General features: G+C 36.0%; 1 protein-coding gene across 9 annotated transcripts in view; it reads left to right on the top strand.

Annotated features, from left to right (window-relative positions):
- LOC149577301 (primase-helicase Twinkle, chloroplastic/mitochondrial-like) overlaps positions 1 to 7,405 on the top strand; it is a 278,047-nt gene extending 270,642 nt beyond the window's left edge. For all 9 annotated transcript variants that reach the window (XM_089823294.1, XM_089823338.1, XM_089823307.1 and 6 more), the window contains one exon: positions 6,623 to 7,405. In XM_089823294.1, the coding sequence (XP_089679420.1) occupies positions 6,623 to 6,659 (37 nt within the window). In that variant the 3' untranslated portion in view covers positions 6,660 to 7,405. The remainder of the gene's footprint in view (positions 1 to 6,622) is intronic.
- The last annotated feature ends 9,015 nt before the right edge of the window (positions 7,406 to 16,420 follow it).

The following is a 16,420-nucleotide window of genomic DNA, read 5'->3' as shown; positions in this document are numbered from 1 at the left end:
CAAAGAGAGTCAGAGGCTATCAAAAGATGTAACACCATGATTATCAAGGTAAATGCAATGGCACGAAATACAAGAACTTCCGATCTTGTGATCATCTGGGATAGCATCGCCAAGTACAAGGCCCTTCAAAACAATCGCTAGGATTGTTTCAATTCTCTTCCGTCTTTCTTCTTCTTCTTCTTTCATGTTTTTAATTGAAGATGATGTATTACATAAAAATGTGTGATTACATGTAATACGACTTACATGTGTAATGACATGTAACCCAATAATTTCTCTTTTACTTAGACTAGGTCAAAGTTGGTTGAGTTGCTCCCACTTTTTCCTCCATCTTTTTCTCAACTCATTTGCTTATATAAGGAGATCATCTTTTGTTGTATACAAGAAAGCTCTGCCAAACTTGTGCAAGCATAACTTTGATTTTGTAGTATGAATTTGAGAGATAAGTGAATAAAAGAAGCAATTGAATTCGAAGCTTTGACTAGAAGCAATTGTGATAGTGCGAATTAGAAGCCTTGATTGTAATTAGTGCCTATTGTCTTTGATTCATGTTATTATTGTGTGTTCAATAATAGAGCATAGTGATGTAAGAAGCAATCAGAGCCGAAACTTTGACTAGGAGCTGTTGTGATAATACATAGACTAGGAGCTTTGACTGTAGCTTGTATTACCATCTCAAATTCACAAAAAAATAGTTAGAATTCCCTACTTCTGGAAGTCTTTGTGCCCCAAAGGTAGAGGTTATTCTTATAGAATAGGTTAAAATAGGACTTAGAGCCAAACTGGTACGCTTTCAGCTAACCTTTGAGTTAGTGTTAGTTTATCAGTATCATTGTTTACAACTTTAGATAGAAGTGTAGTTTGAGGTTTCATCTTGCCCATTGTTCACTCCATGGGTAAGTGGATTCTTTTTTGAAAGATAAGAAGAAAGAATATTGGTAACGCCCCTTACAAAATTTCTCAACTTCTTGCTTACCTTGAGTTGATCCAAGGAACGCTGAGAAGGAGGAGCCTTCCCTTTAAGGTAGGAGAGACTCTGTCTCACACGCTGTGGCTAGTCATCCTATTTTGCGATTGGATTTTACCCAAAATTGTCAGTTGCAAAATATCCACCCAAGAAAGTCTACCTTCAATATTTAGTACAGTAGCAAAATACACCATGTGACATTATTGGGAAGGATATAGTATGTAAAGGCATGTGATTCCCTTAATAATAATTGTTTTACTATCTTTGTTTTCAGCATATGATTGTTAGATGTGCTATGATCTACACTAATGATGTGGCTGGCCTTAGACTGTATGATTGGGATTGAGCTCAAAGTTGCAAAGTTATATGAATTGGCTCACTCAAATTTGCCACAAAGTTACCTGTTATGGGGGGTTATTTATTGATCAGAATTAAGAAGGGTAGCCCTTGCATAAACAACCTAGGCTATAGTAAAGGGCTCCGCATACACTGGGCCTATAGATACTAGGGCACGTAATCTTCATGAAATGTGCGCCTGCCCTATAATTTATATGGCTATGGCGGGGGGCTAAGGCCCATCATATGTGCTCCTATCGTCACATCCTTCTTTTGTATCCGGTTGACAATAGTGGCGAGATGATGCCATGCATTTGACAAATGAAACCTTGTCGGACCTAACTACTTTAGCTCAGTTTGAGGTTATCTTTGTTGGGCTCCAATTATCCCTTTACCCTCGGTTGGGCTTCTACTCATTGTTGAAGCACAACTGACCCTACAATTCTATGCCTACAATGTTATAGGGTTAACATGTAATCGCTCATTGTAGTAATATACCCCTATACGAAACTTCTGAAACAGTGGTTGTGCATGCAGAAGGTGCCTGGAGAACCCTACTATCTATAAGGGATTGCCCTTAGGTCTGGTTTGATTATGTTTCTTTCATTTTTTAATGGTTGGGTATAGAGAATACCCAATTCATGAAGTCATAAAATGATCTGCCTATATAAATGATAGTGCAGGGGCCTGCCCTATTCACCTATAAAGGATCAGCCTATATAAATGGTAGTGCAGTGGGGGCCTAGCCCTATAATTTGAAGGTACCTTACCTTATAATAGGGGCGGGCAATTCTAGTTGGAGGCAAAGTTATCTTGAGCTCCAATTATAGTTGGGGTGGGTGGGGCATCCATAGAATTGTAGGGCTTGGATTTTAAAATCAATGAAAGGCCCCGACCCCCCTATGGGCCTCCCTCCCCTGCTTGCATAGCTACTAAATGGGTGGAATTGCTGCCATAATTCATGTCCTTGAATTGTATAAATAGTGTCTCAGTAGAGGTGGCGTTTGATTCATGGTGCATCTATAGTGTATTTGTAATGCATCAACTTTGCACTAGTGAGTGAAATGATCTAGTTGCCCATATAATGGTAAGGCCGCATCCCATAGAATTGTAGGGAACCAATTTGTGTGTGCTTCCCCAGAAAAAACGAGTGCTACTGGCTGACAGAAGAAAGAGAGTGACTTTATCATCATCTTTTTTGGGTGTAAGCATGGTAAATAGACCAAAGATATGTATGATACTCATGGGGTTTTCACTAAAAAGGCAATACAATATCATGTGTGTTCATATTAGGTTGTTTAAAATAGGCAAAAAATGGGGGCAATATGTTACCTTAATAAAGGGGAAGCGTTCTCTGGTGGGGTGGGGGGGGGTTAGATAGGAATATAGTACAAGGGGTACTGGGTGGATATTGGGGCAGGAGAGGGACAAAAAAGAAGTTTCGGGCAATATTTTTTGAAAATAGAGGAATTCTTTAGTATGCCACAAATGCACATGCCATGTTTTAGGTTCACTAAGTGATGCCTCCGTGACAATACTCCACTATAGGAGTTAAGAATTAGCTAGCACACCCAAAGATCACCTACAAGACAAAAATATCCTTTCACAAGAGAGTAGAGTTATGTACAATGGTCAACATTCAACAATGGATCAATTCTAGTATATACCCTTATGATCTACACCTCCAATCATATGATTTGATGATGTGATATAATCTTATTATGCAAACGTACAAGAGGCCTTTGCTTGTGTAGGAAGATGAGAGATAGGAGTGAGACAAGATTGTGATGTGTCTAAATTCTATGACATGAGACAGCTAGCACAACAGATATTAAATTACCTGGGACTAAGACAAAGATAAAATCTTGACAACTAAGATTTCTAAGACTTAAGTAAATTTAACATGTGAATAGAACCTATTAGGTGAACTAGTTAGGTAAAATACCTTATTCACACGAATATCCACAAAAAGTGTGATGATGTATAGAACTTTGTAATGACCAGTTAATAGAATCAATCCCTCGAATGTTATGCTTGTCCATAAATGATCCAACTTACTATAACAATAGAAAATAATATGACATGGACATCTGGAAAATCTTATGATCTTTAATATGCTCAAAATGTGTTGATCCTTTTGTGCACAATACAATTCCGAAGTGAAATTATCCAAGGACTTGAGAATTTTCGCTTTTAAATCTGGTGATGGAACCCAAGAGGGTTTTTGTCCTTCAAAACATATTAACTTACTTTTTAAATCTTCAAAAGGGAACTCTTTCTTTATATGTTTTATTTCTTAAGAATCATGTCTCAAAAGACATCTCTCTTCTTTAAAACATAATTAATTATTTTTCTTTGATATACTTTCTTTAATCATAATCATATGATTAAATTTATCCTTGTAATTAAATGGCGTCTTAATTGATTTAATTATTCAAAGCTTCTGATAGTTACCCCAATGCATTGGCATACAGTGTCAACACCATCTGGCCTTTTCTGTGGAGGAGTCCTCTGATGTCACAGTCTCTTCCAGAATTAAGTTGCACCCAAAACATAACCGCTGCCTTAATAAGTAATGATGATTTTGAATGGCACTTTTTCAGTCTCTAATTTTAGTTCATTTGATTTAATTGAATCTATTACTATGATCACAGCTTCATCAAATAGTAACAATATACTTTCTAATATTGGAATGCAATCTTCATATATTGCATCGCACAAATCTTTATGATGACCTGGCAGAACTTCGTGTTGCTTGACGTCCTTAAGTATATCCATTTATTCATTTCTCATGCCTGTTGTATGACTCATGTCTTCCACTCACATCTGGGCAATATTTATTTTAAAATATTAATTTCCTTGCTCCACGATTCATTCGATACCATGCCTGTTTACCTGTCAGTGCATATATATGATTACCGCCTTTGTCTTGGTCTTACTGACGTGTTCTCATCCTGACATTTATTTGTCTTAATACTTCCTTGGACGGCATCGACACACATGACCAATCTTTTTATTAGTGTCCTGGCTTGTAATTGATTTTACCTATTTCAATATTCTCGGCACCACCCTATTATATTTATTTCAATTTATGAAGACTCCCGACTTCCATATAATTGCTGAATATGTATGATTTTCGCAGGCCAAAACTGTTTATGAATTTAATTATTTCTTTGGCACGCGACATCATATCTGATTTGTTGCTCTGCATATTTCATTTCACTAAATTAATAACTCTAGATGACACTTTCATTAACCCGATACTTTTGTTCATCGTACTTCGGTGGCTCTGTCTGATGGTTCTGATCATGATATTATCGTATGGCTTCGTATATTAATTGAATCTGGTATTGCAAAATAACTTTGCCTCAATCATATATAATTTCCAGAATAGCCGTCATAAATATATTGTTGCATGGTTGCTACTTTTATCCGTCTTTTATGGTCTTCATAGTTATGATAGCTTAATTGACTCATTGATGACTTACATTGCATCGCTCAATTGGACTGGCTTCATATAGTATCTTCACTGTTATAGATGACTTATATTGTAGATCTTAGGCTTGAAATCTTTATATATGCAACTGTTTTATTATATCCTTCTTATGTCAACTTATTCATTAGTTACTTCTTTGGATATAGCAAATGGTAATACTTCTATTTTCCATCACTAATCAATTCCTTATATTTTGCTTCAATTACAACTTCTCCTTCGTACCTATGACATTGATCACAATTACAGTTTAATTAAATATTAAACCTTTTGATATCAATGACAATAATTCCATCAATATGATCCAATTGGTACAACAAATAGTTTAACTTGAGAATATTGATAGTCTTTTATTCATCTGAAATTATCCACAAAATCCAACTGCACTGAAATCCTTGAGAAGCGTCAATCTCTCAGAATTATTGAGATTTTCAAATTGCTTGAAAATGTCAATCTTTTCGTCCAGGAAGAAATTCTGGAATGTAATCACCCAAGGTGGAGTTGTGTGGTTTTGCCTTCAAATGTGACAATGGAGCCCAAGAGGGTTTTTATTCTCCTATACTTCAGAAACCAAAGGTTTCATCCTTGTATAAAATAATTGAACATAATATCTAAATTCCAGAAAAATGAGTACAGCAATGATAAATAAATGTTTTCCTTTTATTCGATCACCCTTCCCTTATAACTATAGCTATCCATTTCAAGCTAATCATTTTGGACATCTTCTTTAAAAATTTAAAAAATTTAAAATACTTCTCATTTATTTACAATATGAAGTGTAAAATAAAAGGTATTTTTCCACTCTCCTCAAAGACTTGCGTGGATCAGTGGCATATAGGATGGAAGCTCCTAACTTTTATAGTTGGCTTTGAATGACCTTTTGGTTTTATTTATTTTCTTTGCTGCATTACCTTTATTTTAGAAGCCTTATTATTTAAAAAAAAATTGTTTTCAAATTTAATATATTTAATCTTAAATGGTTTTAATCGTTTTAAATATTTATATTTGAATTTTAACATGTATTAGTTGAATTTATTCATGAATATTTTTGGCAAATTTTCTCATTGTCAGAGTTGATCTCAATTTATCGTTGATGAACATGAATTTTGTGACATAGAGCACAGGCACTATTTTATCCTGAAGCCTCAACAAGTTTTAATAAAAATATTTACAAGACTATTTTATCCTGAAACCTCAACAAGTTTTAATAAGAATATTTACAAGAGTATTAAGATTATTAGAGCAATGCTATTATTTTCACGTCCAACTTAGAAGGATTTGTAGGTATCCATTTTAGGCTAAAAATGTTTTATTATCATTTTGTCAACTGGAGCATCATTTGCCATTTGTTTGTCCATTGCCAAGAATGATTCTTTATAATCTATAAATTTTCTTAAGTTAAAAATAGGTCATGATGCCTTGATTAAGTCTGGATGTAGATCTACTCGTTTACAATAAATTGTTCTATCAAACTACTAGTACTTTCTATGTTGGTATGTTCGATTGTTGGTTTAAACATTCGACGTTTATGTACGTGCGGAAATCATGAGTTAACTTCATACTGCAGTATACATCACCCACTGGAGATACCTGAGGTGGTGAGACAGTCTACAATTATTATTTCTTTGTAATTTTCATGTTTTCATTACACCACGTGCTGTTTTGAGATCATATATATGACTTTCTATGCCGATTGACTTCAAAGTTTTTTTTATATCCAATAATAAGCACAGTATAGTAAATGGTGATTATGTGATTCTGTGATTGCATAGATTGGACGTATATTTAAATTTAACAAAGTTGATATTCTCACAATTTATATGCAGGGTCACTGGGGAATATGAGGATGTTAGAAAAGAATGAGTCGATGGCACTGTAGAAGCAAACATTCCTGACTCTCATTCGCTGCAGATCAATTTGCATTGTATCTTTGTACAATACCCTAATACAGTTGTGAATTACTTCAGAATAATTTTAAGGCGTGTATCACAAAGAAGTCCGGCTCTTGTCATTTCAGCATTTTGTTCATTGGATTTCTCGTTGGAACAATTAAGTAAAAGAATGCAGAAATGCTGGAATCTTCCATTCCAACTCTTTTGGTGATTGAAGTTTGACTGTGAAGAGAAATCTGTAAATAACCCATTATGGCTAGAAAGTAGCAGCTTTCTCCTGAGTCGATTTGTTTCTCAAAAAGAAGAAATCTAATTTGATGGTAGGAAACAAACGCTGGAATCTGTGGATCTTGCAGCAGTGCCAAAGATTGAATCTTATTGTCATGAACATTAATGTGAATGTAAATGTATCTGAAGAAGCATCTCCTTCTAAGGCATTTTGTATCGAGTTTAGTAGAAGAATAGAATAAAACACTACATTTTCAAGGGTTGCAGCAGATATTATCAATCTGAGTTGTGTCACAGTTTTGAAATCTTGGACCCTTCAGGCAAGTTACATTAAATGCAGAAAACTTCTGCAATTTTGTACCTATTTAAGTAGATATAATCTCTTATCTGATTATAGAAGCAATGTAGATCTGTAATATTATCAAGTTTTTGTGTTGACATCGGAAATTTTATGTAAGATGGTCTGCCACAAAATTTGCCATTGGAAAACCTCCCCATTTTTTATGCTAAAATGTTGCTCCGGTGCAGAAGAATTGAGACATATTCAAAATGTTTTTGATATATGCGATATGAGCCAATTTTTGATTTCATAGCTAACATGTAAAGTTTCTATGGAACATTTTAGCCGATAGGCTATGAAATTCAATTTTTGATGGAAAATTCGCAAATCTTTTCGGTTAATTATTTATAGGTTAATTTTTATCTCCCTCCACTTTTAACTCTTGTTTTCATATTTATTAGTTGTTATCTCTACTTTTAACTTTTTTTTTTCTTTTTCTATTTATTAGTTGTGATTTCCACCTTAGCTATGTTGTGTTCTATTCATTTAACTTTTAATTTTTAAAATTGATTTAGATTTTAGTTTTTAAATTGTTTTAATTTATTTTTTTATATTAGTTTAAGGTTTTCTTTAATTTGCGTCGGTGTTTTTGGAAATCTTCTGCAGTCAATTTTAGATTGGGGTTTTATTGTTTGCATGGTAGGGCCTGGGATTTTTTCTCCGTTGGTGAGAACAAATCGTTCTTCTCCAACTATGCATGCAATGTGATCTGAATCGTTTTATTCAGGGGAGAGCTCCAAGCTGAAAAAAGTTAATGGTTGTTTTCCGCGTAGCCATGATCGCCCTATTCTGGTTATTCCTCCAACGGCTATAATGGAGGACATTGATTATTGGACCAAGCATGCTTTGATATGCAAATTTTTTGGAATCCGGATTTCCCTATCCGCTCTTGAGGCATGGATCCGCTGCTCATGGCAGGTGGAAGGCGATATGGAGATCATGTTGGCGGGGAATAGTTATTTTTTTGTTGTATTCTCTTGCATGTCTGATCGGGATCGTGTTTTTGAAGGAGGCCCTTATTTCTACAACCATGTGGGGTTATTTGTCAAACCTTGGCATTCAGGGTTTAATTCTGCTGAGGATCTCCCTTCAATAGTGCCAGTTTGGGTTCGCTTGCCTTGTCTTCCCTTGGAATTTTGGCGTGAAGACATCCTTCGACAAATTGCTGCTTTGTTGGGGAAGCCGGCTGCGATCGCACATCAATCCCTCAATAAAAAGGTTATTTCTTATGCTAGAATTTGTGTTGAAATTAATTTGAATAACCCATTACCAGATTCTTTGGAAATTTGTATGGGGGATTTTTCTTGAGTGCAGCAATTAGATTATGAATCTCTCCCTTTCCGTTGCCGAATTTGTCATGAGTATGGTCATTTACTGCGTCAGTGCCTCTGTAACTCAAGTTTCAAAGGAGTGGATGGTTCTACAGCTGGCAATACTGGTGGTTTGGCAGATACTACAGGGAAAGGACAATCTCAAATGGCTAATACTACCAAGGGGATGAATCCGCAAGATGCTACAGGTAAGGGTAAGGCTCAAATGCAGGATAAGGATGGATTTACCCCTGTTCGCCCTCGTGCTAAGGGTCGTGGTCAAAAGAGGCCTTTGAAAGAAAGATTATCTGATTCAAGTTTTTACCGCTTTGAGGTTCTAGATAGTATGGTTCTAGAGGAGGGTATTCCTCCTCTTATCTCTTCTGATCCAGTTTGCCCAAATGAGAGATCTGTTCCTAATGATGCTTGTGGGGCATCCCAAGTTGTAGTATATCAGAACTGTGAGGTCCCTATAGCTCCTGTAACAGAGGCTCTGGTGACTCCTGCAGTGTTGGAGGATAATGATGTTGTTTTAGCTGATTTGGTTAAGGATGTGCTACCATCAGGTAAGGGCAAGGGTTCTCCTCTCCCCTTGGGGTTGATGTCTCGACCCTTTAAGCAGGCTTCTTCTACTCCTCTAAAGAGTGGGCGCAAAACAGACCAAGAGAAGATTAAACTCACAGGAGATATATTGATTGAGTCTGGTTCAGTGAAACCTTTGGATTCTCATTTTCCCAATTCTACCCAATGATGATTATTCTCTCATGGAATGTAAGGGGGTTGAATAGCATCCCTAGACAAAAGGCTATTCATAACTTGGTGGTTGATCATAGCCCTGATGTTTTTTGTATCCAAGAGACTAAGCTCTCTGTGGAGTCTATGGTCCAACATGCCTCTAGTATTTGGTCTCGTGGCCAATGCCAGTGTGTTGGGGCAACAGGCAGTGCGGGTGGTTTAGCTATATTTTGGGATCCTCAAAAAATTTCTCCTCTTGGTTGGATGTCTTCTCGCTCAGCTCTCTCTATGGTAGCTTCTGCTCTAGACTCAGGAGAGGTAATCATGGTTACTAATGTGTATGCACCTGTTGATCTTGTGGGAAAGGAGGAACTTTGGGAACATATTCAATATGTTAGAAATTGTCATCCTTATCATCCTTGGGTGTTAGCAGGGGACTTCAATTCAGTTTTAAGTCTGGAGGAGAAGCATGGTGGTTTGGCTAGATTGGGACCTTCTTCTGCTCTTTTTCGGCAACATATATCTCTTTTGCATCTCTCTGATGTTAAGCCTTCTAATGGTCTCTATACCTGGAATAATCGCAGGACTGGTGTTGCTGCTATCTCAGAACGTCTGGATAGATTTCTTGTTTCTTGCTTCTGGGTTAGTGGCACCCTCACTATCTCTTCAGAAATCCTTGATTGGAGGGGTTCAGATCATTGGCCAATCAAATTTTTCACTATAGGGGCTTATGTTCTGAAGCATCCTCCTTTTAAGTTCCAGTTGATGTGGCTTCGGGACTCCTCTCTTCATGATTGTGTTTTCTATTGGTGGAAAGATGGTGCTCCTGCATATGGTATTGCAATGTTCTCATTTTCTAAAAGGCTTCAATATGTTAAAAGGCAGCTCAAGATATGGAATAGGGAATGCTTTGGGAACCTTCACTTTATGAAGAGGCTTGCTCAAGAAGATCTTGATGTCATCACAAGGGAGATTAGAGATCGAGGTTTCTCAGAGGATCTTGGAAAGGCTGAATCCCTTGCTTCTAGAGCTCTAGAAGAATGGGAACTTCGAGAGGAAATTTTTTGAAAGCAAAAGGCTAGAGTTGATTGGCTCCAGGAAGGTGATCGCAACACTGCCTTTTTCCATAAAACAGTGCAATCTCGCTGGAATCAGAGCACTATCTCTTCTTTGGTTAATTCTCAAGGTATCCAACTGAATTCCTTGCCAGCTTTGTTCCAGGAGGCTATTTGGTACTTCTCTACCCTCTTCTCTGAGGACTCTCCTCCTGCTGATAATGAAGAAAATCTTATTTTGTCCTGTATTCTTTCCCTTATCACTCAGGAAATGAATGATTATTTCTTTGGAAGAGTTGGAGGAGGTGGTCTTTGGCATGCCTAAAGGGAAGGCTCCTGGTCCTGATGGCTTTCCAGTTGAATTCTTTCAGGAATTTTGGGACATCATTAATCATGATTTGTTGGAAGTGGTTAAAGAATCCTATGCTAGCAAGCAGATGCTTCGAGCTTTGAACTCTACATTCTTGACTCTTATTCCTAAGAGAGAGGGTGCTAATCAATTGGAGTTTTTTAGACCAATTGCCTTATGTAATGTGGTTTACAAAGTTATTACTAAGTTGATTGCTGAGAGATTGAAAAGGTGGCTTCCCATTATTATCTCTAAAGAACAAGGTGGTTTTGTTGCTAGCAGACAAATTTTGGATGGGGTGGTTATTGCTACTGAGGCTATTCACTCTATGGCTACTTCAAGGGAGAGAGCCATGTTTGTTAAGCTGGATATGGCTAAGGTCTAGAGTTAAATGGAGTTTTCTAAGGAGTATTCTTCTTTCTTTTGGATTTAGCTCTGACTTGGTGAGTTGGATTATGAGTTGTGTTACTTCTGCCTCTTTTTCTGTTCTTATTAATGGTCAACCTTCTCAACTATTTGGTGCTTCTAGAGGCTTCCGCCAGGGTGACCCTCTCTCCCCATATCTATTCATCATCATGGCTGAAGGCTTGGGCAGATTCATTAAGCATCAGGTGTCCCAGAATTCTATTCAAGGCTGGCGGTGGGGTAATGGCTTACCTTCTCTTTCCCATCTTCAATTTGTTGATGATTCTGCTCTTGTTGGTCTTGCTAGGATCAAGGAAGCTGAAGCCTCTCAACATGCTTTGGACGTTTATTTGGCAGCTTCAGGCCAGAAAGTTAATGAGCACAAATCTTCCATTTACTTTTTTAACACTCCTGATTCTATTCAGCACAGGATTGTTGGTATCCTACGGTTTCAGATAGGATCACTTCCTTTGACTTATCTTGGCATCCCTATTACTGTTTCCAGGCAGCCACGTCTCTTCTGGCAAAATTTGATTACCAAGCTTCAGGATAAGGTAAATCATTGGACTCATAGATGGCTTTCTACTGCTGCCCGGGTTACTCTTCTTCAAGCTGTTATCCAAGCTCTTCCTACTTATCGAAGCATGGTTCACGCTGCACCTATTTACTTTCTCAAGGAGTTTGATGCTCTTTCTCGACAATTCCTTTAGAGTGGTAATTTGCGTAGTACTAAATGGAGCTGGGTTAATTGGGCAACTGTTTGTAGGCCTAAAAAGGAGGGTGGTCTTGGTCTTCGATCTGCTCTATTGAGTAGTCAAGCTTTGGCTGCTAAACTTTATTGGCGATGGTGCTCTGGACAACATCAACTTTGGGCTCGTATTATCACTCATAAATATTTTCATGGTGCTGATCCTTGCTCTGTTTCTGCACTTCCTCTTGAAGGTCGTGGCTCAATGGTTTGGCATACTTTCAAGACAGGTGCGATGTTGGTAAAGAGGGGTCTGTTTTGGATATGTAAAAGAGGTTCTCAGGCTTTGTTTTGGTCTGATGCTTGGGATGGATTCCCTTCCATTTTATCCATATACCCTCATCTTCAGCCTCTTTGTGACTCTTTTCTTGCCGCTGGATGGGATAAAGTGGCTCATTACAAGACTCCTTATCAATTGGGACCTGTTGTTGGTTACAGATAGAAGCATTCTTCTGATTGGCCTGCTGGAGGTACAAACATGGATCATCAGGAGCTTTCTCAAATTCTGGCCTCTAGAGAGTGTTCTTCTTTGCTTGGTCCAGATGTTTTGGCTTGGGGCGGTACCTTGTCTGATAAATATCATGTTTCTGTTGGGTATCAGGAGATAACTAGACAATTATTTGGGGATGCTGAGGTCCCTTGGTGGAAGTGCAAGTTTGGAATAAAGTTTCTTGGTCCAAGTGCAATTTTTTCATGTGGCTAGTGGCTCACAATCGTTGTCTTACCTGGGATAATCTTTGTAAACATGGATTTCAGGGCCCCTCTTATTGTGTTTTGTGTGGTAATGGAGAGGAGTCTATCTCCCATCTGTTCTTCCATTGCTCCTATTCTACTCAGATATGGCACCTTTGGTGGCGCGCTTGGGGTTGCTCTTGTCGGCATGCTTCCTCTTTGCCTGAGTTTTGGGCTCGCTTGGGTACTGCTCCCTCCAAGTCTTCTTTTGTCCATGCTGCTTGGATTGCTGGCCCATCTTTCATGCTTTGGAATATCTGGTTGGAGAGGAATCGTCGCATATTCCAAGATGTTCGGCTTGGTGTTTTGCATCTTTGGTGGAAAATATCACATTCTCTTCAGGAAACTATTCTTGTGAAGTGTGAGCTTGATGGGGGTATGGATCCAGTTGATCTTGCTATCTGTAATCGCCTCAATTTTCATTTGTAGGATGGGGTTGCAGCTCATAGGTTTCCTTCTATGTCTAGGCAGCTTCATCATCAGAGGAAGGGTCGGGTTAACCGGGATGGGCACTGGACTCCTTCCTGTGGAGTTTTGAAAATTAACACTGATGGTTCTTCCTGTGGGAATCCTGGTCCGGCTGGTATTGGCGGAGTGGCTCGTTGTAGTTCTAGGGATGTTAAATTTTTCTTCTCAGTTCATAAGGGTGATTATACTAACAATCTCATGGAAGCTCAGGCTATTTTATATGTTGTGGAATAGTGTTGCTTGCGGGGATGGAGTAAGATTATCTGTGAGTCTGATTCCCAGGTAGTGGTGAACATGCTTTTTTCGCAAGAGCTTGAGGATGTTAGTTGGCAGCTGGCTACTGTTGTTAAGCAGATTCTTTTCTTCTCTTCCTCTTTTTAGTTCATTAGGTTCACGTATATTCCTCGTGAATGGAATAGAACTGCTGATTGTTTAGCCAAATGGGCATCTAGTCATGATCCGGGTTGGAATATTAGGGATAGGAGGCAACTGTCCTTTGAGATGGTGCAAGAATTTGATGATTGTGTTGCTCAGGATCAAGCTCCTTGTTGAGCTCTCCTTGTTGTATTCCTTTCTGTCTTAATAAATTTTTACCCCTCTTTTTGCAAAAATTATTATTTTTTAGTTTTTATAATTTATTTAGTCAATAGAATATTTGTTAGACTTTTTTTTGTATTCCTCTTATTAATTTTTTATAATAGATTTTTTGATGGGCTTTTTAAAATGATTATTCTTTCATATTTGATAAATTTAATTTAAATAAATAATATTTAATAATCTATTTTAAAAAATTGATTAAATATTATGTTATTTAAATTAAAAATTATTAATAATCTAATTTGTTCACATAAGATTATATTTTAAATATCCACTTTTAACTATTGTTTTTCTTTTCTTATTAATTTAAAAAATAATTATTTGTGATCTTTACATTAGATTATGTTGTGAATCTCTATTTATTAAACTTTTGATTTTTTAAATTGAATTAGATTTTAGTTTCTAAATTACTTTATTTTTTTTATATATATTAGTTTAGTTTTTTCTTTAAATATTTTTTTTTAGTTTCTATAATTTATTTTTTTATTTTTGTTGGTATCTTTTATTAATTTTTTGATGGGTTTGTTTTTTAAATAATTATTTTTTTCATATTTGATAAATTGAATTTAATTGTAAAATCTTGAAATTATTGAACACGTTTCTTAAGCAATATTCAAATTTCCTAAATATTGGAAATTTTATATCTATGTTTTAATCTTCAATTTATTTATTTTTGTATTTTCATTTTAAAAAAACTTATACTTACATTATTTAATGTTCATTCTACATTTTTCTCTTAAATCTCATCTCTTATCGGTGCACTCGTTGCATGTACAAAAGCATGCGAGTGCTAGTTGATATTTTATGTCAATTTTTACCAAATTAAGTAGGGTCAAGTTAAAAATTTAAGTTTTTATCCTATGAACTATCAGTTAGAATATAATATTGTTATAAGTATAATATATAAAATATATTTTTAAATTGTGAAGTTGATAAAAAATTTAAAACTTATTTTAGAAGGGGAAATCATGAAGATTTGAGTTTTTTTATCTTGTTATCATTAAAATTCAAATATTATTTTATTGGTATTGATCAACAATAATTGTATATATCATCTTGATGTGTGATGCTTTCCACTACATTCATTTTTAGCAAATCTTATTTTTTTGACATTTAGTGCTAGTACCAATGTCTCTTGTATGTCAAAAGTCTATTGACTCTTCTTGATAGTACTTGAAATGATCATGTTGATATTAACTAATAAAAGGGTAGGTTTGTATGTGATATTAGCATTATTAATGATGCAAGGGCATCTAAGGTTCCTAAAGTGTCTGGTAGTTTCATCGATTTTTTGTGCAATGTTAACTATGTTCAATGTTAACAGAGTTCTTGTGTTAACCAAGTGTTCTTTCGTGTGTCAAGTGAACTTGATTGTTACTAATAGTCGAAAGTGGTTTTCTGATGCTCGATCATGTCTTGGTTCCATCTTTGCCCAAGTTGTCTATGTTCAGTTTCTAGTGTGAGCCGACCTTGGCATTTAATTTGGTTGTATGTATTTAATTTATGTTGTAATCCGACTTGTGGCTTAAATGTGCATTTAATGCAAAGGTTTATTTAATTTGTAACATACTAGGCCAACCTGTTGCTTAGTTGGGTATAAGTAGGGGTATTGTGGAGTTTTGAGTCATTATTCAATGTGGGATCCAACATGGAGAAAATGGAGTAGCTGAGTGAGCGAAGTTTTCTGAAGTTTGTGGATAGAGTGTTGAATGTGAGGTAGTTTACACCTGAATCTTGGGTAAAGTTTGAAAAGAGCTAGTAGTTGAGGCTTGGGAGACAAAAAGTTTGCTTGGTGGGCTTGTGAGCACAAGTTTAGATCTTTCTTAGAGGTTTCTACCAAAGTGTGGATTTAGACTTGCTAGGGTTTGGATTGGATCTTGAGGGATCTTGCATAACTATTACTTGCTTTGTGTTTTGCCGTAACTCAGAAGACCTTACAACCTGACACATTGCATATAATCAGTTATTTTGTGAATAAAGAGTTGTGTTTGGTATCAGATCTTGTATCTTGTGTTGTGTTTTCGCTGTGTGGTTATTTACCAGGGGCTAGGACATCTCTTTTGGAGATTTTCTTATCTTGTACTGTGTTAATTAATCATTGTTCAAGTACAATGGCTATTCTTTTGATGCACTTATATGTATATCTAACCCTTTTTAAACATTTTCAATTGATGCTCAATTTCTTGTCCACACACATATCAACTAGTTATACTTTAACTTAGGCCCTTTTGCATAAGCAATACTTTCTAGATATATAAAATCACATCACTAATTAACTCATCCTTATAAGTCAAAAGTGGGAAAAGAGATTAGGAATTTTCTCAAATCACTCATCAAAACTCAAAATAAAACTCCCATAAAATATGAAACCATCATAGGAATACAACATTAAACATTATGTCACATTGAAAATATTTTTAAAAAAAATTGAATGTGTAATCTGTGCATGAAGCTATTTAGAAATGTGAATGAGCCTCTACCTTTTGACCTCCTCTTTAGGCCCCTCATAAGTTATTACAATACATGATCATATTCCAAAAAGTTTTGAGTTTTTTTCTTATTTATGAGCAAGTAACATAATCTAAAATATGTTTTCACTCTTTTGTAAATGACAACTATATATGGTATTTTTAAAAACATAATAGCACTTCACAATGACCCAAAAGAAGAAGAGTACTTCAAAAACGAAAACAATATTTTCTATAATTAGTTTTTATAAAGCAATTGTGTATAATGGTCAAATTTCTATTAAAAAAATTGTTTCA

This window comes from Cupressus sempervirens, chromosome 1 (genome assembly GCF_028749045.1).
Source record: "Cupressus sempervirens isolate cs-2001-9-10 chromosome 1, ASM2874904v1, whole genome shotgun sequence".
Lineage (NCBI taxonomy): Eukaryota > Viridiplantae > Streptophyta > Pinopsida > Cupressales > Cupressaceae > Cupressus > Cupressus sempervirens.
Note: the sequence above shows the minus strand (reverse complement) of the source record. Positions and strands in the feature narration are given on the sequence as shown.